The sequence below is a fragment of the Notamacropus eugenii genome, chromosome 4, assembly GCF_028372415.1.
Source record: "Notamacropus eugenii isolate mMacEug1 chromosome 4, mMacEug1.pri_v2, whole genome shotgun sequence".
Taxonomy (NCBI): domain Eukaryota; kingdom Metazoa; phylum Chordata; class Mammalia; order Diprotodontia; family Macropodidae; genus Notamacropus; species Notamacropus eugenii.
In genome coordinates, this window is record NC_092875.1 from 326,482,168 (window position 1) to 326,505,902 (window position 23,735).

At 37.4% G+C, this 23,735-nt stretch overlaps 1 protein-coding gene across 11 annotated transcripts in view; it reads right to left on the reverse strand.

The window, feature by feature from the left end:
* Positions 1–23,735, reverse strand: part of KATNAL2 (katanin catalytic subunit A1 like 2) — a 187,362-nt gene that overhangs the window by 43,832 nt on the left and 119,795 nt on the right. For 5 of the 11 annotated variants that reach the window (XM_072605207.1, XM_072605197.1, XM_072605199.1 and 2 more), the window contains 9 exons: positions 19,188–19,354; positions 17,590–17,626; positions 12,469–12,586; positions 10,904–11,002; positions 8,886–8,984; positions 8,601–8,678; positions 4,311–4,409; positions 2,369–2,432; positions 2,023–2,141 (listed from right to left, as the gene is read on the reverse strand). In XM_072605207.1, the coding sequence (XP_072461308.1) occupies positions 2,023–2,141; positions 2,369–2,432; positions 4,311–4,409; positions 8,601–8,678; positions 8,886–8,984; positions 10,904–11,002; positions 12,469–12,586; positions 17,590–17,626; positions 19,188–19,354 (880 nt within the window). Of the gene's footprint in view, positions 1–2,022; positions 2,142–2,368; positions 2,433–4,310; positions 4,410–8,600; positions 8,679–8,885; positions 8,985–10,903; positions 11,003–12,468; positions 12,603–17,589; positions 17,627–19,187; positions 19,355–23,735 lie in introns of all 11 variants that reach the window. The other 6 variants (XM_072605198.1, XM_072605202.1, XM_072605203.1 and 3 more) reach the window with 4 other exon arrangements.

Sequence of the window (23,735 nt, forward strand, 5' to 3'; positions counted from 1 at the left end):
CAGAAAATGTAATATAGTATATTTTGACTCGCATTCAGACTCCATCACTTCTTTCTCTGAGGGTGGATAGCATTTTTTTCATCATGAGGCTTTTGTAATTGTCTTGGATTGTACTGCTGAGAATAGCTAAGTCCTTCACAGTTGATCATCATGATGCAGTATTGCTGTTACTGTGTACAATATTTTCCTGGCTCTGCTTACTCCATTTTGTATCAGTTCACATAAATCTTTCCAGGTTTTTCTAGAATCTGACTGCTCATCATTTCTTATAATGTAGTAATACCACAACTTGTTCAGTCATTCCCCAATTGATAAGCTTTCCTTCAATTTCCAATTTTTTGCCACCACAAAAAGAGCTACTATAAATATTTTTGTGTGAATAGGTCCTTCCCCCACCCCGCCCTCTATTTTTAATCTCTTTGGGATACAGACTTAGTAGTGGTATTGCTGGATCAAAGGATATGCACTATAATAAGTTTTAAAAGAAAAACAAACTAAGTTTAAAGAGATTCATAGTTACACATGTAAATGTTCTTCTGTTTTATAAAGTATATGGAAATACTCATTTTCTTTGATGTTTGTTAAATTCAGAATAAAAAAAAATTAACCCACAAGTTGAAGAGAAGACTACGGTTTAGGAGAAAGATAACAAGGCTAGTTTTGGGAAGTGTTGTGATTGAGGGCCCAAATGAGAAAGAGTTGGAAGATGTGGGTCTAATGCATAAGAGGAAGGTCAGGTCTATCAAAAATCTGGGGAGTCGTCTGTGTAGAGATGAGATTTGAAGTCAAGTGGGGAAATGAAAGTGTTAAGGCAGAAAATTAAAGGAGTAAAGGAGGGAAGACAGGACTTTGGGACCCTTCCAATATCCTTTAGAGATTTCAAATATACTATCTCATAACCACGAATTAAGCAAAAGGTGTTGTGCAAGTGACAAAACTGAAGATTGGCAATAATAATTCCACAAATACTTATTAATCATCTATTTCTACTGTTAGGTGCTGGGAACACAGAGATAAATATAAACCAGAGCATGTCATCAAAAAGTCTATGTTCTATTGAGGGGTTATGATATGTACCAAGTAATTTGGGGGGGTGTTCTAAAAAGCTTCATAGAAGAGATGACATATGAGCTTAACCTAAAAGGAAGATAAAAAGTATTCTAAAAGGCAAAAGATGAGGAGAGACTACATGTTGAGTTTGGAGACCAGCTAGCAGTCCAGTTTGGGTGGAATATAAAAGTACATGAAAGGCAAAAACGTGAAAGAGCTAGAACAGAATTCTTTGAGCCAGAAGGTAGAGGGCCTTAAATGTCAAACAAAGGAAATAAATAACTAAAAAGGTGTTGGGGTTTGTTTTTAAAGCTATATTATAGATAATCAAAGAAAGAAGAAAGCAGCTGCTTGGAATGCACGGGATAACGATAACAAAGGACAAAAGGAAAGGTGAATTGTTTAATTCTTATTTTGTTTCTATTTTCTCTGTCAATGACAATAATCCATGCCCTGGAAAAGGATGGCAATAAGATGGGCAATAAGTTGCTGATAGGTAGCTAGGTGGTACCATAGTGTACAGAGATCTGGGTCTGAAGTCGAGAAGACCTGAGTTTAAATCAGACACTTAGGAGCTGTGGGACCCTGGGCAAGTCACTTAACTTCTGGTTACCTCAGTTTCTTCAACTGTAAAATGGAGATAATTAACAGCAACTACCTTCTAAGGTTGCTGTGGGGATCAAATGAGATAATGTGGCACATGATAGGTGCTATACAAATGCTTTCTTCTGTTGCCATTCCCCCAAGAAACTACAATCCATCGAGGATGACTGTCCTTTGTTAATGATCCTATGATAGGATGTGTGATCAAAGGCCAAGTAAAAAATGATCATCCTATTTCGTATGTTCTTGGAAAATAAAAACCCACAGTGAAATTTCTCACAAGCATCATCTCTGAAACCAGGGGAAATCACCTTCTCACTTTCTTCTACCCTACAAGAACTTAAAGAAAACAATATCAGGGGTTCCTACCCGGACGAGTTTTTCTGAATCACCTCTCCACTTGCTGACAATGGTGGATGCAGAAATATTGAAGAAGGTTGTTTTGCATTCAGTAGCCACAGCTTTAGCCAACAAAGTCTTTCCAGTACCTAGAGATGCAAGAATGAGATTGAACTTTCTTAAATGTATAAAACACGGAGATGTAGAAGCCAGACACCATCTAGAGGTGGACTCAGTTTGGCTGAGACCTAATAGCAACCTTTCCAATAGGTAGAAGTGGAAAATAAAACTTTCAAAATGAACTCGTCCCTCTCAACAAAAGAATATTTCGGTTAACACAGAAACAAAAGCAGAAGATATAAAAATGTGTACTTACCTGGAGGGCCATAAAGTAATAGTCCTTTCCATGGGGAAAGAATCCCAGTAAACAGCTGTGGATACTATGGAAACAAGAGAAATTCAGGGACAATTATGTGTTTTGTAGCAATGTGTACTAGGAAAGGTAGCAAAGACAGAAGTGACAAACAAAATCCAGGTCTCTCAAAGAATATAGTTGCAAGGTGTACTGAATAGGATTCAGTTTCACATCTGGTGACCAACTTGATTTTTCTGGCTTTGAATTTTTTAAAAATTTATTCTTAATAAAGGTACATGAGGATACTACGTCTGGCAGCACATTTCACAGTATTTCTTACAGGCTTGCCATTATTTTGCCCTGAATTCTGTCTACTACTCTTGAGAAATCTATTGAGATTGTATAAACTCGGTTAAAATCTTTCTGCTTAAAGATAAAAAGCATTACCAGAACTAATAAATACAGAATATGTGAATTAAGCATCACTACTGTTTTGAAGCAACATGTTTCACACATGAATAATATTCAGTAACAAATTCAGTAGGAGATAAAACAAAGAATCTTCACTCTTAACAGATATCCTTGTGATTTAGTAATCTGCACTTTTGGCGTGCAAGCCCACAGACCAATAAACATGAAGATGAGGCAGGAAAGAATTTTACAAATTAGAAATAGTAACTTGATGTTTTTATGATGTTCATACAACTCCAACATAATACATATGTTTTCCAGGGCAATGCAGATGTCACGTCAAAATAACATAAACACTTAAAAGATCTGTGACTTGACCGGTGAAGACAACTCCCATTTGTGGGAAGACCTCCAAACAAAGCAGACTGTAATTCTATCTCAGACTTAGTAGAGAAGTTCTTAGTTGCCAGAGGCTGGCAGGTATAAATCTACCAAGATGTAGACAATGGTAGAGGGAACAGGAATATCCTCCTTGTTTTATAGTTTATCATAAGAGTATTTAATTTGGACTGACTGATTAAAATTCAACACATATTTGAAACTTTGCTACGTGGTACAAGGCACTATCATTAGATTGTAGCTGTGTAGGGGTTGTTGAATCTGTGGTGTTTAGCACAGCGGACAGCACAGAGTAAATCCTTGCTAAATATTTATTTATCAACTGATTGGTAAGTGCTATGAGAAATACAAAGCTGAATGAGACAGTCTCTACCCTCAAGGAACTTGTAACCAGAAGAAATAAAACAGGTACATAGTAAGGTAAGTATCTTAAGAAAGGGACAAAGTACTTTAAGGATTGGGAAGAAAAAGAAATTACATTTAGTTGGGTGATTTTAGCTGTGTGATCTTTCCAGTGTTGGTAATTTCTCTGTACCTCAGTTTCCTTACCTTTATAAAGAAGAGATTTAATGATCTCTAAGGGCCCTTCCAACACTAATATTTTCAATAACCTATAACTCTCTCTGATTCTCAATTTATTCACCTGTAAAATGGGGATAATGATACTTAGCCTATCTGCCCCACATAAGATCCAATGAGGATAATATAGGATAAAGTACGTGGATGAGCTTTGTCCTTTTAAAGGAAAGCATTTTCACTATAAAAGGTATATAGTTTTAGGAGGCTGATGTGAAGTTGAATAGACAGTGACATGCTATTCAAAGAATAACTGAATATATCCAATTAATCCCTAAGCCCTAAATCTATGATCCTGTGGCTCTACGATCTTAAGGAGTTATTTCACCCAGCTTTTCACCTTAGACTAGATCATCAATATGATAGGGTTTCCAAATGAACATTAACATCATGGATTTGGCTTTAGATTGCCCCAGTCTGGGAAAAGCAGCATGATACATCTAAGACGCTAATTCATGGAAGACAAAACACCCTGTGCTTCATTTTCTACTGTATTTGACTCTAACATATATCTGTCCAATTGATACTGGGTAGGGATAACTCCCCAGAGGTGACTTTAAAGCATTTTTGTCCTTACCCTTATCGGATACACAACAGCCTCTTTGACTAACTGCTTGGCTGCATCGAGTCCAATAATGTCATTCCACTTTATGTTGGGATTTTGGAGATAAATGTCCTGCAATGCACATTTGATCATTTTGTTAAAATTAATGTTTTTCTCTACAACAATAATAAACACAGAGGCAGAACAACACTTGACTTATAATAGGCCATAAAGTGCCAGTTATAAAACTTTTCACATTATACATGGACACACTGGAATTTTTGACTAGTTCACCAAAGGGAGGACATGAAAACATTCAGTTCTTTTCCCTGGAGAAGCCATTGATGACAAGATACTTCTAGAAAAATTCTTGTAACTATGGAGTTCACCTGTCTTCAGTCAATAACAAATAAAGGTGATTTATGGCAATAATTAAAGAGGCTCCAGAATATGCCTTCAAATTACATGAGTTTTTACTGTGAAACAGAATTACTGAAGGAGTACTAGGCTCTTTTTTTCTCCTTGGCCATGCTAACACTTTCCTAATGCATTACACAAAAAGAGGTAATGCTATTTAGAAAGCAGTTTCTTTTTTATCCCCAGTGATGGCTCCCTGTTTCTATCAGGTAGCAATTGCTCCTACCAAATTCCAAAAAGTCAACTACAAAACTAAAGTACAGGTTTCTCTCTTATAGGGACTTTAATCTCGTGATTTTTAGATGCATTTGCAACTATTTGGGGCAATCAATTAAGATGGCTTTTACTGACAACTAATTGAGAGTTTCTAAACTTCAATTTCACAAGAAGCATAAGAAACGTCTCTCAGGGTCTTTCCCTGAATCAGGCCACCTGAATTTGTAAGCCTTTTATATCAGAAAAGCTTTCTTCCTAACACGATTCAATGTTACAATGGAAGATACAATCATGGAACTGTTATTACAATAAGACATTCTATAAAGGTCGTGAGACCTGTCAATGTGTTCTAGGGATGCTAACAAAGACATGAGTGACAAAAATTATAAAATCAGATTCCCCCACAGATTAGAGTTAAAAGCTGTATTTAGTAAGGTTAAATTTCACATCTCGTGACCAACGTGACCTTCAAAAAATTTTTACATGTTCCCTTGATTGCCAATTACTACCTTATGACCTACTTTGGGGAAAAGGTAGCAGACAAAGACCAAGGGAATGGATACTTGGTCTTCAAAGTACCTCTGGGTATAGGTAGCTATGTTCCAACTGAAGACTTTTTTCCATAATTGAAATTAAAGTTGGTATTTTTATAAACAATATACTTACAGTGCGAGCTCAGTATAGGAAGGACATTTCTCATGATTAAAACTGTCCAGCTCTGGAGGTGGTGAAATTCCTAGCATTGGAAGTTCTGAAGTAGAGACTGGACATATAACTACTTTATAGGAGTGATATAGATGAGATTCTTGCTTTAGGGACTGGTGACCTCTAAAGATACTTCCAACTTACGGTCTATGACTGTTTTGTTCATATTGTCCATTTTGCAAAAAGAGATGGTATTTGTGAATTGACGCGAAATGAAGTAAGCAGAACATGATGCGCAAGTAATGTAAATAGAAAAAAATAATAACAAAACAACTAAAAATGAATGTTGTATAATTATAATAATAACTAATATTTATATAGGACTTACTATGTGCCAGGTGCTGTGCTAAGTGCTTTACAATTATTATCTCATTTGCTCCTCACAGCAACCCTAGGAGGCAGAAGCTATTATTATACCCATTTTACAGATGAGCAAAGTGAGGCAAACAGTAGTTAAGTGACTTGCCCAGGCTCATACATCTAGTGAGTGTCTGACCAAGCTTGGATTCAAAAATGAGAAGACTTCCCTGACTTCTATGGAGAGGTAGGGGGACTATGGATGTGGAACATGTGTGCAATGTGCTAGTTAGGTTTAATGAATTATTTTTCCTCTTTTTAAAATTCTGGGAGTGGGAGTGGGAGATATATTGGGAAAAACAGTAATTTTTTAAAGTTACAATTGATGGGACTCTTGGGTTTTTTTTAAGTGACTGTGGAGCTTACAATATAGTCACATATTCCTAATGTTATAGATTCTAATGTCAGATTTCCGTCTATGACAAAAGCTTAGCCCAAGGAATCTTCCAGCCTTTGCTGGAGCACTTCTGATGAAGTCAGTCAATGTGATAGTGGGTGGAACTGAATGATTTTTAGAAATGGGGGTTGAAACATGGTGCAAGGGAAAGAGTTCATATTCAGGAGTCAGAAGTTTTGGGTTTATATCCTGCCTCTCTGGCACTTGTGTTTGGACAAGTCATCTTGGTCCTCAGTCCCTAATCTGTAAAAGGAAGGAGGACAACTAATGCCTTTGAGATTCCTTCAGCTCTGTGGCTATTCTTTATGAGGGAAGGGGAAAGAAGATACATTGGACTTTTCTCTAAGACAAGTCCATTGTTCATATAACTATAGAAGGTAGCATGAAATTACAAAGAAAGCTGATATTTGAGGATCTATCTTGTTTCTCACATCAATACATGCATTTGAGTCATCAAAGTGGTTTCAAGTGAGACAAAGACTCAAAATATCACCATCCATGGTAGCAGCAGATATAATCTGCTACCAATACCAATTAATCAATCAACAAGCATTAAGTGCTTACTATGTGCTAAGTACTGAAGATGTAAAGATGAAGCAAAAAATCAGTCCTGCTCCCTCTGCCCTGGAGGAGCTTAATTTTACTGGGAGTGGGGGGGGGGGGTGAGTGGAGATGGGTACTGCAGAGAGCTAGGTCCAATTTATTGCAAATAATAAATCTTTTGAAGTGGCCACATTATTTGAATTCACATATTTCTACTGTGCTGGAACCAACTAGCATATTTTACATGAACTATAACTTCAAATAGCACGAATTTGGCCACAAGTGACTTCTTCAGGGGATTCATTATTTGCACTAATCAGGACCAAGCTGTACATAGTTATAGGTACATACAAGATACATGAAGAGCAGATGATAACCTCAGAAAGGATGGCACTAGAATCCGGGTGTGGGGGAAAGGCATTAATCTCTTCTGCAGGCAGTGGGATATGAGTTGAGTCTTGAAAGTGATTCTAAAAGGTACAGATAAAGAGGGAGAACATTCTAGTCATGGGAACAGACAGTACAAAGGCATGGAAGTGGGAGAAGAGTATATATATATGAGTTACATTGTGGAAGGAAAACAAGATCTGGCAACTGACTGGATGTACTGGGTAAGAGTAAAAATGATGACAACAACCAATGTTGCAAACTTGGGTTACTAGGAAGATGATGACTTCCTCAAAGATAGTAGAGAAAGTAGGAAGAGGGATGGGTTTGGGAGGAAAGATATTGAGTTCTGCTGTGGACATGCTGAGTTTAAGCTATGGTACATGCAGTTCAAAATATCTGATAGGCAGTCAGTGATATAAGACTGGAGCTCTGGAGAGAGACTGGGGAAGGATACAAAGATCTGGGAATCATTAACGTAGAAATAATTGAAGCCATGGGGCTTGATGAGATCACCCAGTGAGTAAATGTAGAGATAAAAGAAAAGAAAGCATGAGACATGACTTGTACTTAACAGAAAACTAGATGGACTACCCCAAGCAGAGACTGGGTACCACTTGTTGAAGATCTAGTGGAAATTCATCCATCAAGCATTGGGTTGAACTGCATGACCTCTGAGGTCCCTTCCTGCTCTGGTATCCTGCTCTCAGCATTAATTTACCCTCTTGCTTTGTCTGCTTTATGAAGGATGGTTCAGGCAATGCTTCCTGCTATCTGCCTCCAGACTCTAATACTAATACTGTGATCAACAAACATAAAAAGTCAGAAATAGTCCTTTTGGTTGGCATCATCAGTGAAATCTCTTTCATAATGGTCTAGTTTATCCTGAATGATTTCAAATTATGAAATCTTCTTCTTGAAGTTCCATGCCTTTCTCTGAAACTGATTAAATAAAATCTAAAGAATTTTTTTGTTTTATTTTGTTTTTTGGCCGGGGTTTTTCCTCCGGTGAGGAGACAGTACTTTTTACCTTAGCTGCACCTGTTTTCCTTAGAAGTAAGTCCTTCTTCAGTTGGTTTTGTCAGTCTCTATAGTAAGATGGGCTTTTTAAATTGTAATTCGATGCTTCTATAATTTATTTATCATGCATTATTGTGCCTCTAAATATAAGCATCTTCGCAAGTGGGAGTACTTTATAAATAAATGATCATATTTATTGTTATTAATAAAAGAAACCACCTACATGCTCCAGTAGCCACAATCAGACTCAGTAAATTTGTGAACTGAATATCAGAACTTACCCTGCTCACAACAGCTGCAAGTTCTCTCATCTCACTATTCATGCCAATAAAAGCACTAAGAGGTTTTAGCAATCGTACCTGATGGTGGAAACAAAAAGCCTTATATTAAAATGTTGTTTCATAATTTAGGAAAGGAAAATAGCATACATGAATACATGGTAGCACATTACAATAACCTTTGATTTGATCTCTATTTCTAATTGCATTTCTGAGAATTTGATTTCTGAAGTTCATTTAGGATTTTGGTATCTTTTGAAAAATAAATATAACATAACTGCCACTTACTGAAGGGTCTGGATTATAGTCAAAACTGTTTAAGGTTATTTCATTGGTTGTTCCTTTGATAGCATCTGTGATCAACCCATGGAAATCAATTACTTGACCCTGAAAGTTAACAACGGTTATTTTACTATGTTGAAAAACTTCACTTGAATTTTAGACTTAAACATTAAGTTAATCCCCCATTTTATTAAAGCTACAGGAATTATCTTTATGTATTTGTTAAGTATATAAGGTGAGATTCCTAAAACAAGAAATATAGCAAAAAGGTGGCCTGTACCTAATAGGATCATAGAATGTTGGAACTTAAAGCAACCTTAGAAAGGACATACTCCAATCCCAACATTTTAGAGAAGAAACTGAGGGTCATAGAAATGAGTTGACTTTCTAAAGTAAAAGACCCAGGAATAGAACCAGTTCTCCTAATTTCCAGCCCAGTGCTCACTCTACTCCACCAGATAGACTCAAGTATGGGAGAAAAATGTCCTATGTCATCAAACAGAGAGAGTTTTGTCTCACTGGACATAAGTGAAGACTTAGAGGAATGATCACATCCCTGTTGCTATACTTGTTCACCAAATCTAACAATATTATACAATATATATTTCAAGTCTTATGCTTTGAAAATGTGCCTTCTCAACATTAGATGAGCTTATTGGAAGAAAAAACTATGTATATAGAAAATGAGTAACCTTACTATTAAATGGGTGATGAAGTTAACATAGTTAGTTTTCTACTTTTTGATGTAAAAGCAAAACAAAATTTAATAGCCTAGAGCAAGGATTCTAAATAGGTCAACCATATTCTATTGCAAAAATTACTTCATGTGGTCTTGCTTTCATTTTTCTCCTTGAACATGATATACTATGAAGAAGGGGGCAACAGTGAAGGCTTTGCTCCTCGGACATTCAAAATGTCGCTAGTTTACCAACTTCAACAATCTGTGGGCTGAGGGAGGGGTGAGGGTCACATTTAGTATCACACTGTCCTTCCTGTATCCTGAGAGCATTTCTAGAGGGAATGAGACTGATTCTGAAAACTGCTGGTATAAGCTCCTTTCTCTAAGACCAGTTGAGTCAGTGTCTAGCTTGATATCTTCCTTTCCACACATCTTCCCAACATCCTGCCCACAGTCAATCATAATGCTTCAGGTAAAGAACACAGTAACTCACCACAAAAAACCCTGGGGACCTCTAATCTACTGAATTGGTTGGAGTACACATAATGAAGCCAGGAGACTTGAACAGTAAAGGTTTCTCTCAATTTGGGAGTAAAGAGTGAAAAAGAGTTAGGAACTAATCAATACAGGCTAAATCAAGAGATGCTTAATAATCTCAGTTCTAGTCTCCCACCAAATTATGCAGACTTCAAGGCAGTTTTTCTAAACTACCCAGTTTATTCACATAAGGTTTTGGGTTGAGTTTTGGGGGTTTTTTTCTTGTTTGTTTTTTTTGCTTCAATTATCTAAGAGGTACTACATTCTCCACCCTTATTTCAGTTTGTCTGGTTAGGGCTGGATGCATCACAAGTAGCATAATAATAGCCTGGTCAAACCAAAAAAATAGCAGGACTAATTCTGAAGGAAATAGAATCCTGGAGATCATTCTTTGCAGGAACATTTTAACTTTGCTATTAGAAAAGGCAGATAATCACCCAGCAAACATCCATCCAATTTGAGTCTCTTCTGCTTGAGATGCTGTCTGTCAATTAACAATCAGGACATATGGTAAACCCAATATGAGAAGAAATTTCTACCAAGGACAAGATTAAAGAACCATAAACATTTTCCCTTTCCATTGTAAATTTAGATCCCAACATCAGAGATAAAAGGTGACGTTAGAAAGCTATTACTGATGAGTGAGTAAATAAAATACTCATTAAATAATATGTGGCAGACCTACTGATATTTACAACCTCGACTGTAATAGACCAGCACTGCAACTGGAAAAGGTATCCTATTTGTTTCAAAGTCTTATAAGAAATCTTCCCATTTCCAGTAATGAGTATTCCAGTGTTTGACTTACCCTTCTTGGATGGGCATTTTCACCTCCAATGCCTTTGTGGATTCCTGATATATTTAAACCAAAGTCAGAAGTCTCTAAGGAAGCTGTATTGTCATTCTCCTGAAGAAGGAAGAAAACAATTGCAAGGATAAAAATTCAGCATTGAGCACTGGCCCAGTTGCACACAGCAATTGCATATGCTGTATTTGTAGAGTTGTATATGTAATGCTGCATATTCAGGGTACCTGTGTTTGTGTCTTATCCTACAACTGGGCAATAAATTCTGTGAGGGCAGAGACTATGGACCTGGCACAGTGCTCTGCACACAGGAGGCAGTTAATTAATTTTTGGTGAATGAGTAAATAATGGTCACATTTTCTCTGTTGGTTGCACTGAAATAATTCATTGAGTATTCTTATAGGAATACACTATGGGGAAAAATAATCTTCAAAAATTAAATATAATATGTTGGTCTTATGAATGGGGAAATTTCTTCAGTGTTATTGTGATAATTCCAACTGAATGAAACATCATTCTCTATGTAAGACAGTATTTTTTATATACCCAAGTGATGTTACTAACCAACCAGCCAAAAGGTAAATTCCTATCAAGAGAACACATTGAACAGAGGTAACTAGCCTATCTCATTACCCATTACTTTTGCTTCTTTAGTATCACATTGTAGTTACCTGAGGTAAGCACTCATAAGTCAACCTACATAAGAATTACAGGATCTGATTAGATGTTGAAAAGATTCTCCTGGCTAACCAATGATTAACATGTTCATATGGCTTTGGATCCCATGAGTTTTCCTTTATAAAATTTCTTTTGATCCTTTTTCTTTGCCTATCTACTTTTATTTTCCATTATACAGTCTCCCCTCAATGCCTTAAGCATGGGTTGTCTGAGCTTATTCATTACTATCTGCCCTGTGAATTACAGAAATAAAGATAAGAGGAGTTACATTTTTATCATGATCAACTCCCCTAACCTTCCAATTCATAGCAACCTGTATTTAAAAAAAAAAACCCAAAACTTTTGTGATTTCATTGGTATAAAGAAGTCCTTGTGAGAAAACTCCCTTTACCCATGTGAACTAGCACTTGCTCTGAAAATTTAGTCTTAAGAGAGTTGCCTGAGAGGTTAAATGACTTGTCCACAGTCACACAGTTATTATGTCTCAGAGGCAAGATTTGAAACCAGGTCTTCATGATTCTAAATTGGGCTCATGAGAAGAGAAACCCTTGAAGAGAAGTTGAGCCACTGAAAGGGTCACTGCAGGTTGGGAGACCTTGCTTCGTTTCTCCCTGCCCTGACTGAGGCCACAAATCTCATAAAGTATTTTGGATCTAGTACCCATGTTTAAAGGATAAGTAATATTACCAAATTCCACCAAAAAGTCACATGAGAAATCTGAGTCAAACAACGATTTCCTCTCACCATGCATTGGGAGAGAATCAACTTGATTCCCAAAACAAAAAAAAATAATTTCTCCCCTTTGGCTAGTTATATCTTAGCATAAAAGAGTGATGAGGACCAATTACAAAAACTATTCAGCAAGCAAGCTCAGGCAGTTCCATTTTAACCTGTTTAGAGTTATCCTTGTTGGGGGGCTTGGGCTCCAATGTCTTCCCTGATGTCGTCTTTGATGGCGGCCGATGCTGAGGGATCCTAGGAAGATTCTGAGAAGCATCACTCACCACCCTATGGTACAAAAAACCTTGAAGGATATTATTTTAACTACTTAATTTACAGCAAACAAGCAATTAGAAGTACAGCACACCTGAGGGGAGAGAGTCATATATTAAGAAAGTCCTTTATGCACACTTCTGCCTCCTGTTCATGCCCTCTGACCTTCCTCTCTGCCTATTCACATTCTTCAAATCTGACTCAAAACTCACCTCCTCCAGGAGGTTCCCTGACTCATCCTCCTATGATCATTCCTGTTTTCCACCTTTCCTCAACCCTTATATATGGGTTTAATCAGGTAGCACCTTGTTGTTTGCTAAGTAGCATCACGTTCTTGTTGCCCCTTCATCTAAGTAGAAACTCCCTGAAGACAGGAATTGTGTGCTTTTTACTTATTTTTGTGCCCTACTCCCTCTGCACCCGACTTGTGGTGGAGCCTTCCAATCTCATATCAGTCTGATCAGACCCATTGTACTTTGACCCCAACACAGTTGTATCATTTGAGTTGTCTTGGAGAACGAAGAACAACAACCAACTACTGCTACAGACAGTAAATACTCAAAAACATTTGCTGAACAAAGTTAACTTAAAACTTGACTAGAATTCAGATTTACAAAAGATTTAAAAAATAATTCTTACCAGTTATTCCTCAGAATTATCTCTAGGAAGTGGAAATAAACTCAATATAATATCCATTTTATAAAGTATTACACATAGAAAAGCAAATGACTTGACTGGGGCCATGTAATAAGTGGGGAAATTCAAGAAACCCTGAAGTTATGTTCAGTTCTCTCTGATACACTTCTTAAAAACACAACTTATGTGCAAAGTGTTCACTAGAATTTTCCCCTAATACACTAATAGATCCCACTTGTATTTTTGACTTAATTTTTTCATGGGAATTGAAAAGTCACAGTTTGTATATTTGCATTTGATATTATAGCCCCAAGGAGATAGCCCATGTTTTTAATAGAGTATAAAACACATACACTGCCATTCTCATCGTGTGGAAAATGCAATGAGCTAAGAGTCCAGAGACCTGGGTTCCCATCTCAGCCCCTCCAGCAACTATCTAGCCTGTGGTGAACAGAGAGTGGCAACTTTTCTCTTCCTCACTTTTATCTTATATAAAATAATGAGACAAATTGCCTTTTACATACCTCTCTATGCCTTTGTGAGGATGTACATGCGGTCTTTCTGAATGGAATACAAGCTCCTTGAGGGCAAAATCTATTTCATATGTCTCTGTATCTCCTGTACCCAGTAAATGCTATTGATAATATGAAATATCTACGGAAGTCCTATGAGAAGTAAAGATACTTTATAGAATGCAAGGCCTTCCAACTTTATTCCCATCTCCAGGCCTTTTCCCTAGTTGTCCTTAATGCCTAGAATGCTCTTTTCTCTCCCCCATGCTTACTGTTCCCTGGCTTACTCCAAAACCCTACTCAAACCTCAGCTTCTGCAGGAGGCCTTGCCTGGTCCTCTTTCCACTCTCCCCAAACTCCACTGCCTTCCTTCTCCATTACCTTTCTACCACTCCGTATACATCTGATGGAGAGCTCTTGGGGAGTGGGGACTGTGTTTTTTGTCTTCCTATGTGTTTTCAGAGCTCAGTAATAAATGCTTGTTGATTGACTATAGTGTGACATAAAATAATTTCCACTTACATTATTGTCTTTATTTCAAGATCCCTAGGAAAATGACAGGAGATGGGAATTTTTATATCCATTTGACAAATGAAGAAACTGAAGCATAAGAAGACAGATGGAGCATACTTGGAGATTGCCAAAGAAGTCAAGGAAAGAATTGGAAGCCAGGCCTCTAGCTCCCCAAACTCACTTTCCCTGTTACCTTACCTAAGCACAAGCAATTATGGGCTTTTAAAAAAGGTCTATTTTTAAGAAGCAATTTTGAGAGGAGGAATACATACATACATATACATATATGTATATATGTATATATATATATATATATTCTTAAATACCCCTTGAATTCATTCTTTTTCTTCCTTTCTGAACTAATCCATGTTTAATCTTTAGCATGAACAGAATGTGCTCAGTTGTTTTTCAGTTGTGTCCAACTCTTCATGACCCTATCTGGGATTTTCATGTGTTGTGTGTACCCTTTTCTTCTCTAGCTCATTTTACAGATAAGGAGAATAAGGCAAACAGGATTGTGACTTGCCCAGCTAATAAGTGTCGGAGGCCAGATTTGAACTCAGGAAGATGAATCTTCCTCATTTTAGGCCCAGCACTGTATCCCCTGCACCACCTGGCTGCTAGCTAGAATACATACATACATATATAATACACACGTACACACATATCTACACAAACAGACACACACATATTCTTCTAGAATCATGAGCTAGGCCAAGTTTGATCTTTATCAAGGACATACACATAGACATACATAGAGACACACACATAGACACACAAGGTCTTCTACAATTCTAGAATACACACACATACACACACATACTCTAGAGTAGAGCTATGGTCCAGTTTACATACATATATATGTAGTCTAGAATTCTAGATTATATATATACACATGATCTTTAGTTAGAGTGTGTTTCTGTATGTGTATATACAAACATACATATATTCTTCTAGAATATACATAATATTATATATAAATATATACATAAGTTTATACAAATTTACATATAATTATATATGTTCTAGCTAACATTCAAACTTGGACTAGCTCAAAAAAAAAAGAATAAATTCAAAGGATGTTTAAGAATTAATTAATTTCTTAAACAATTAATTGTTTAAGAAATTTCCAGTCTTGATGACAGTCCTTCATAAGCAAATGCTCACTGGGTTTTCTTCCCTGATGTGAAATACAAAAAGCATTAATCATGTATGACTACTAATTTACTAATGACAGAAATAAAGGCACAGACTCTTAAATAATTCTCTTTAGCAATTGAAGTTTAATGGGAACATAATTCATTAATTTCTTATCCATTCTTCCCAGCTTTAATCATCATTCATCCAAATCATGGAAGGGCAGTCAAAACACCTGGCTTCAAAGGCCAGAGCTGCCACTTATCAGACGTGACTTTGGGGAAGTCCCTTCCCCTCTCCAAACCCCAGTTTCTTCATCTGTTAAATGGAATTATTTAAATGGGTCTACTAGCACTACCCACCTCAAAGACTTGTTGTGAAAATCAAATGAAATCGCATGTAGTAAGTTCATAAGCACAAAATGCTGTATATCAACTCTGAGTTGATATTTCTGACCTTTATCTCATATATACACATGTACATGTACATGTATGTATGTATGTATATGTGTATATGATCTCATAGATACATATCACCCCTCTGACCTTTATCACATATTAATATCTATGTATCTCTTGATACACATACACACTCATCACCACACAAACTGGAGTAGAAGCCCTCCCAAACTGTCCAATCATCCACCAGGCTTTTGCTACTCCAGATTAACAATGAACTCTAAAAACCCTTCTCACTCAATTACAGAACTTCTTGCCAGGATGAGAAAAGCTGAAGAAGTTTTGAGAATGAATCTGGGTTGTAAATAATCAGAATTCACATGTGTTCCAAAGCCCTGCTTTTTAAAATGCCCCCTCGCTGTTTCCTCTCACAAGTAGTTACCATTTATTACTATAGTCTGACGAGTTTTATGGAAACCGTAAATAAAAGAATAACACTTTTGTCAAAACAATAAAACTGTTCCTAAAGAATGGTGCAAACTACACTAGCCTTAGGCAGCGTATTAACATGAAGCATTTCAATAGCACTTCCAATCATGCACATGCTCCTTTCCAGTCATTTTTATTAGCTACTCCAAACAAGCCTGTGAGATGGGTGTAGCATACTCTTGACTAGTCTCCTTTTAGAGGTAACAGATGAGGGAATAGGTAACCTATACAAGGTCACGGAATTAGGATATCTACCCCTTAAACTTTTATCGAAATAAGCTATGCCAGCCCTGTCATTGACAAAATCTCTAGGACATTCTATACACATTTTTCATTCACAGTTTACAAAATGGTGTGAACTCTGCAGGTGTTCCAACTTTTCCTTCCAATGAAGTTTAAATCTTTTAATGGCAAAAGGAATATTCAAGCTTCTCTAACCAAAGAAGCTATTAGCTGGCATACTCAGATTTAGAAAGATCTAAGCCTAATGCTAAAAAGCCACATTATCTCCTTAGGGAAGTGGGTCCTCCAGATTTTTTTTCTTAACCCTTATCTGGCAGGGGCACAGGGGAAGGTAGAGGAGAAACCCAGAACTAGTGAAGAAAACTGGAATGAGGATTGAGTGGAGAGAATTAGGCAAAGAGGGAAGGATGAAGTTGGTGGTGTAGGATGGACTTTGTTAGGAAAAAAAGGCAAATATATTTATAAAGGAAAAGAGAGAAGTCATACAGGAATTCACATAAAATTCCACAAACCCACAGCGGAGTCTTGCTGTGGGATGGGATGGTCCAGGTTAAGAACATACAATGGGGAAAGAAAAGGGAGAAGTCAGAAGGAATTAAGAGAATGTGGACAGATCCACCCTAGTAGTAGAGTATGCAAAGGAGTAATAAAAGCCAGAACTTTAGGGAAAGCCTGACTTGTTGTGACACACCAGCTGTCATACCAGTGGTGCCTTTTTGAGAAGTTCTGCTCAAAGAAAATACTGCTGTACTACTAGGAAATCAGACAGGCTTAATGGAGTTATATAGATACTACTGGACAAAGATCCAATCCAATCCAATCCAAACAGTAATGTTTCCTTGTGGTCAAGCTGATTCCTGACCTTTTGGTGGAATGGGATCAAGTTTGGGGAAGGAGTCTATGGCCTGTCAAGCTCATGTGCCAATGTTCAGCTACTTATATGAATGATCATTCATAGACGGATCATTAGACTCTCCATCCAGAAGCACCTCCCATCAGATGAATAGGAATCAATGTTTTACCCCAACCATAACACCCCCAGGATAGCTGCAATGAGATACTGAGAAATAGTTAATTCTATTTACTTTACCTTCTGGACTTTCCATTTCGTGGTATCTTGTTTTCTTCTTCAGGAAAGTGAACGGTGAAAAAAGAAAAAAAAGTTTGACCAAATTCCAAACAAAGGAAAGAGTAATTCTGACATTTGTCCCTCCTTTTAAGAAATCTATGCCTGTGACTGTAAACCCCACTGAAATCCAGACTCATGCCATTCTTGGTCAATGATATGTGAAAATAAATTATCCCCTGCTATGAGGAGAGCCAAGACTGACAGACTCTTGTGTGAGAGGCACCAAGGCCATTGGATATAAGATACCTTGGGATCATGAGGACCCTAGACCAGTTTCATTTAATGAAGGTGTTTGATCTCATCTCACTGCAATGTGAGTGACACTGAGTCAAGATGTGAGCCGGATATTTTATGACATTTATAATGCTGGGCAGTTTTACCTCCAAAGAAACAAAAATAGTGATATCAGAAATAACAGGAGAATAATGTACATAAGTGCCAAGTGTTACATCAGAACTAATGACCAAAAACCCACATCTTATATTACTTCCCTGATGACCTCAAGATTATGACTTATCATGGTTTTTCATTTGATTTCTGGACAGAAAAGCAACATTTTCATTTTTGTTCTGTGGGGATAATTAAATTAGATAACCTATAGGGGTCCATCTAACTCCAATTAATCCTATGATTTGGGGATCCCCGGGCTCAGCTGTGCTGAGTACCTAGTCCTTCTAGTTTTCTGGTCCCTGAATTAAATAGTCAAGTCTGTGTCTTAACAAGTCCCTTGTAAAGAGGACAAAGATCTTCCTTGATTTATAATTACTTCCTCCACTTATGGGCTTTTAACAGTCAATCTATTATTACAAAACACAGGGTCCTGACTTTAACTCCCTCAACCAGCCTCTATTTACTGCTAATCTATACTGGACCTATGTATTATATTGATTGTTATTTGAATTGATAGCTTTCAAGAGTATTTCATTATCTATACATGAGCTATTAGCTTCACCAATGTCCATTTCCCTGTGACTTTCAAGGGAGCTAATAGGTTTTCCTAACTAGCTGAAAGATCCCTTGTCATATGAGCTCCTTCTAAAACATTTCTTTCTATCTTTAATAGAAAGAAAGAACTCACATTATAGAGCACATTAGCGCTTACAAAGAGTTTTCTTCATGGCAACCCTATGAAGAAGGTAGTGGTGTATGGTTATCTCCATTTTATCAGCAAAAAAAAATGGAGACTGACAAGTGAAGTAACATTCCTTGGGGTGAGGACTAGGGTCGGTGCCATGAACAGAACATAGGTGTCATGGTTCTGAGTCCAGTGCTCTCTCTACACACCCCACAGCCATACAGGAAAACTATGTTTGACCTCTTATGAACTTCTTATGACAAATTGGGATTCTGATCTTTCAGTTCTAAAATGACTCTACTGGCAAGGTACCTGCACACAACAAAGTCCAGACCATCACATTTAATTGGCACCATGGTCTTCCTAAAATGTTATCTTAATGTTGAATAATGGGCATCGTCTTCATTGGGGAGTAAGAAGAAAAAAACACTAAAAGTTAAGAGTTATTTCATGTACATACACAAACACATATATTACTACATACCAGTTTCAACTGCCTTTCTGACAATTTTAGGGTATTTCTGGAATTTTACAAAATAATAGCTCTCATATTCCATCAAAATAGTTTCAAGATCAACATTGTCACAAACTTCAAAACGCCGTAAGCCTTGTTTGGTTTCTTGTTCCAAAGCATTGGCAGCATCAATATATCTAGCAATTTCAAAAGAAGCAGATTAGTCATTAACAACCCAGAGAAAAAATAATGAAAGAAACAGTAACCACTGGCTCAAAGAGAAGCATTATACAAAAGAACAGTTAAAAGCATTATACCAAAAGCATTATACAAAAAAAAAGTTAAACAGAGCAGAATGCATCTGAGGTCATGAGGGTATGACTAAAAAATAACAAGACTGCCTTTGAAACAGGTTAGAATTTATAAATTCATATACATGCTATATCTTTAAGAATAGTTACTTTGAAAGACTATACAGTGCACATATACATACATACATATATACATATATATGTATATATCACAGTCCTACAGTAAACTTTAGTGACTCCTTTATCACCTCTGGGATAAAATATAAAATCCTCTGTCTTTCATTCAGACCTCTTCATAACCTGCTGCTTCCCCTCCCCCACATCTTTCCAGTTTTCTTATAACTTGCAACCTTCCAAATACTCTTCTATCCATTGCCACTGGCCCCCTTGTTCCTCAAACAAGTCTCTCCATCTCCTGACTCTGGGCATTTTGACTGACTGTCCCCATCCCTCAAGTGCTCTCCCACCTCTTCTCTGCCAACTGGTTCTCTAACTTCCTTCATATCCCAGTCAAGATTATTTTCCTGACTGCGCTTAATTCTAGTTTAAAGAGGCCTATTCACTGAATGGGCATTACCTCACTTTAAGGGAGTACCTGAAAAGGCCTTACTCTAAAAGGTCAAGGTCTCCCATTGCATCCTGGGCCATCTCCAGTCATCCTGATGAATATCTGGTCACTGGATCTAGATGGCTCTGGAGGAGAAGTGAGGCTGGTGACCCTGCACAGCCCTCTCTCACTCAAAACAAAGTCAAGTGCAAGTCATGTCTTCATTTCTCTGATGTCATGGTCCTCTTGGAAAACAAAGGATGAACACACAAGTACAATATATATCATGCTTACTATGTGCCAAGCACTGTGTCAAGAACTTTTAATTATTATTTCATTTGATCCTTATAACAGCTTTGTGAGATAAGTTCAATTATTATCCCTATTTACAAATGAGAAAAATGAGGCAAGTAGAGGTTAAATGACTTGTCCTGGGTCACACATCTAAGGCTAGATTTGAACATGAGTCTTCCTGACTTCCTGACTCAAGCCTATTGCTCTATCCACTTTACCACCTAGTTACCTATAATCAATAATGCTACTATTGCTCACAACATTTCTCAAATAGTAAACTGAGAAATTTGGCAGTTATTTTTCAAATTTATCTATAAGCCATATGAGAAAAAAACATTACTTTATGGTAATACTTGTCATTGACCAAAAATGACATATTTCAAACCTATGTTTTAATATTAGTCTTTTGGACTGATAGCTTTCAAAAGCATTTCATTATCTTTTTATGAGCTGTGATTTTCACCAATGTCAGGTTCCCTATGATTTTTAGGGAGTTACAGGCTTTCCAGACTAACTAGAGAGATGTCAGTCAGTCAAGAAACATTTATTTTATTTACTAAGTACTTGGGCAGTGGGTGTAGGACTGTGATATATATCAGTGGATAGAATGCCAGGCCCAAAGTCAGGAAGATTCATCTCCCAGAGTTCAAATCTGGGCTCGGACACTTACTAGCTCTGTGATCCTGAGCAAGTCACTTAACCCTGCTTGCCTCAGTTTCCTCATCTGTAAAATGAGCTGAAGAAGGAAATGGCAAACACTCTTGGACCTTTGCCAAAAAAAATCCCAAATGGGGTCATGGAGAGTCAGTTATGGTCAAAACAACTGAACAGCAACAACAAGCACCTACTATGTGCCCAGGGTAGTGCTAACTGGAAGACCCAAGGACCCCAGCTTCTGGGACAGGAACTCACTGTTTAACGAAAACTGCTGGGAAAACTGGAAAATAGTGTAGCAGACCAATACCTGATGTCGTACACCAGAATAAAGTCCAAATAGGTACACGATGTGGGTATAAAGATGGATACTATAAACAAATTAGGGGAGCAAGGTATAGTTTATTTTCCAGATTTATGGAGAATGGAAAAACTTATGACCAAACAAGAGACAGGGGGCATTATGAAACGCAAAATGAATAATTTTGATTACATTAAATTGAAAAGTTTTTTTCATAAAGCCAATGCAACCATGATTAGGAGGGAAGCACAAAAGTGGGAAAGAATTTTTACAACTGGTGTCTCTGATAATGGCCTCATTTCTAAAATATATAGAGAACTGAGTCAAATGTACAAGAATACAAGTCATTCCTCAATTGATAAATGATCAAAGGATATGAACAGGCAGTTTTCAGAGGAAGAAATTAAAGCTATTTATAGTCATATGAAAAATGCTCTAAATCACTATTTTTTTTTTATTTTTTATTTATTTAACTTTTAACATTCATTTTCACAAAATTTTTGGTTCCAAATTTTCTCCCCTTTTGTCCCCTCCCCCCACCCCAAAACACCAAGCGTTCTAATTACCCCTGTCTGCCAATCTGCCCTCCCTCCCTCCCCACCCCTTCCCTTTGGAAGGCAAGCAATTCAGTATAGGCCAAATCTGTGTAGTTTTGCAAATGACTTCCATAATAGTAGTGTTGTGTAAGAACTAATTATATTTCCCTCCATCCTATCCTGTCCCACATTACTTCTGTTCTCTCTTTTGATCCTGTCCCTCCCCATGAGTGTTGACCTCAAATTGCTCCCTCCTCCCCATGCTCTCCCTTCCATCATCCCCCCCACCCTGTTTATCCCCTTATCCCCCACTTTCCTGTATTGTAAGATAGGTTTTCATACCAAAATGAGTGTGCATTTTATTCCTTCCTTTAGTGGAATGTGATGAGAGTAAACTTCATGTTTTTCTCTCACCTCCCCTCTTTATCCCTCCACTAAGAAGTCTTTTGCTTGCCTCTTTTATGAGAGATGATTTGCCCCATTCCATTTCTCCCTTTCTCCTCCCAATATATTTCTCTCTCACTGCTTGATTTCATTTTTTTAAGATATGATCCCATCTTCTTCAATTCACTCTGTGCACTCTGTCTCTATGTGTGTGTGCGTGTGCATGTGTGTGTGTGTAATCCCACCCATACCCAGATACTGAATAGTTTCAAGAGTTACAAATATTATCTTTCCATGTAGGAATGTAAACAGTTCAACTTTAGTAAGTCCCTTATGACTTCTCTTTGCTGTTCACCTTTTCATGCTTCTCTTCATTCTTGTGTTTGAAAGTCAAATTTTCTTTTCAGCTCTGGTCTTTTCATCAAGAATGCTTGAAAGTCCTCCATTTCACTGAAAGACCAATTTTTCCCCTGAAGTATTATACTCAGTTTTGCTGGGTAGGTGATTCTTGGTTTTAGTCCTAGTTCCTTTGACTTCTGGAATATCATATTCCATGCACTTCGATCCCTTAATGTGGAAGCCACTAGATCTTGTGTTATCCTGATTGTATTTCCACAATACTTGAATTGTTTCTTTCTAGCTGCTTGCAATATTTTCTCCTTGACCTGGGAACTCTGGGGTTTGGCCACAATGTTCCTAGGAGTTTCTCTTTTTGGATCTCTTTCAGGTGGTGATTGGTGGATTCTTTCAATATTGATGTTGCCCTCTGGTTCTAGAATCTCAGGGCAGTTTTCCTTGATCATTTCATGAAAGATGATGTCTAGGCTCTTTTTTTGATCATGGCTTTCAGGTAGTCCCATAATTTTTAAATTATCTCTCCTGGATCTCTTTTCCAGGTCAGTTGTTTTTCCAATGAGATATTTCACATTCTCTTCCATTTTTTCATTCTTTTGGTTTTGTTTTGTGATTTCTTGGTTTCTCATAAAGTCATTAGCCTCCATCTGTTCCATTCTAATTTGGAAAGAACTATTTTCTTCAGTGAGCTTTTGAATCTCCTTTTCCATTTGGCTAATTCTGCTTTTGAAAGCATTCTTCTCCTCATTGGCTTTTTGAACCTCTTTTGCCAATTGAGTTAGCCTATTTTTCAAGGTGTTATTTTCTTCAGCATTTTTTTGGGTCTCCTTTAGCAGGGTGTTTACTTGTTTTTCATGCTTTGCTTGCATGTCACTCAATTCTCTTCCCAGTTTTTCCTTCACCTCTCTAACCTGATTTTCAAAATCCTTTTTGAGCTCTTCCATGGCCTGAGCCCATTGGGTGGGCTGGGATACAGAAGCTTTGACTTCTGCGTTTTTTCCTGATGGTAAGCATTGTTCTTCCTCATCAGAAAGGAAGGGAGGAAATGCCTGTTCACCAAGAAAGTAACCTTCTATAGTCTTATTTTTTTTCCCTTTTTCTGGGCATTTTCCCAGCCAGTGACTTGACTTCTGAGTGTCCTCTCCACCCCAACCTCGCCTCCAGATCCACCCAGCCAGCACTTGGGGTCTGAGAATC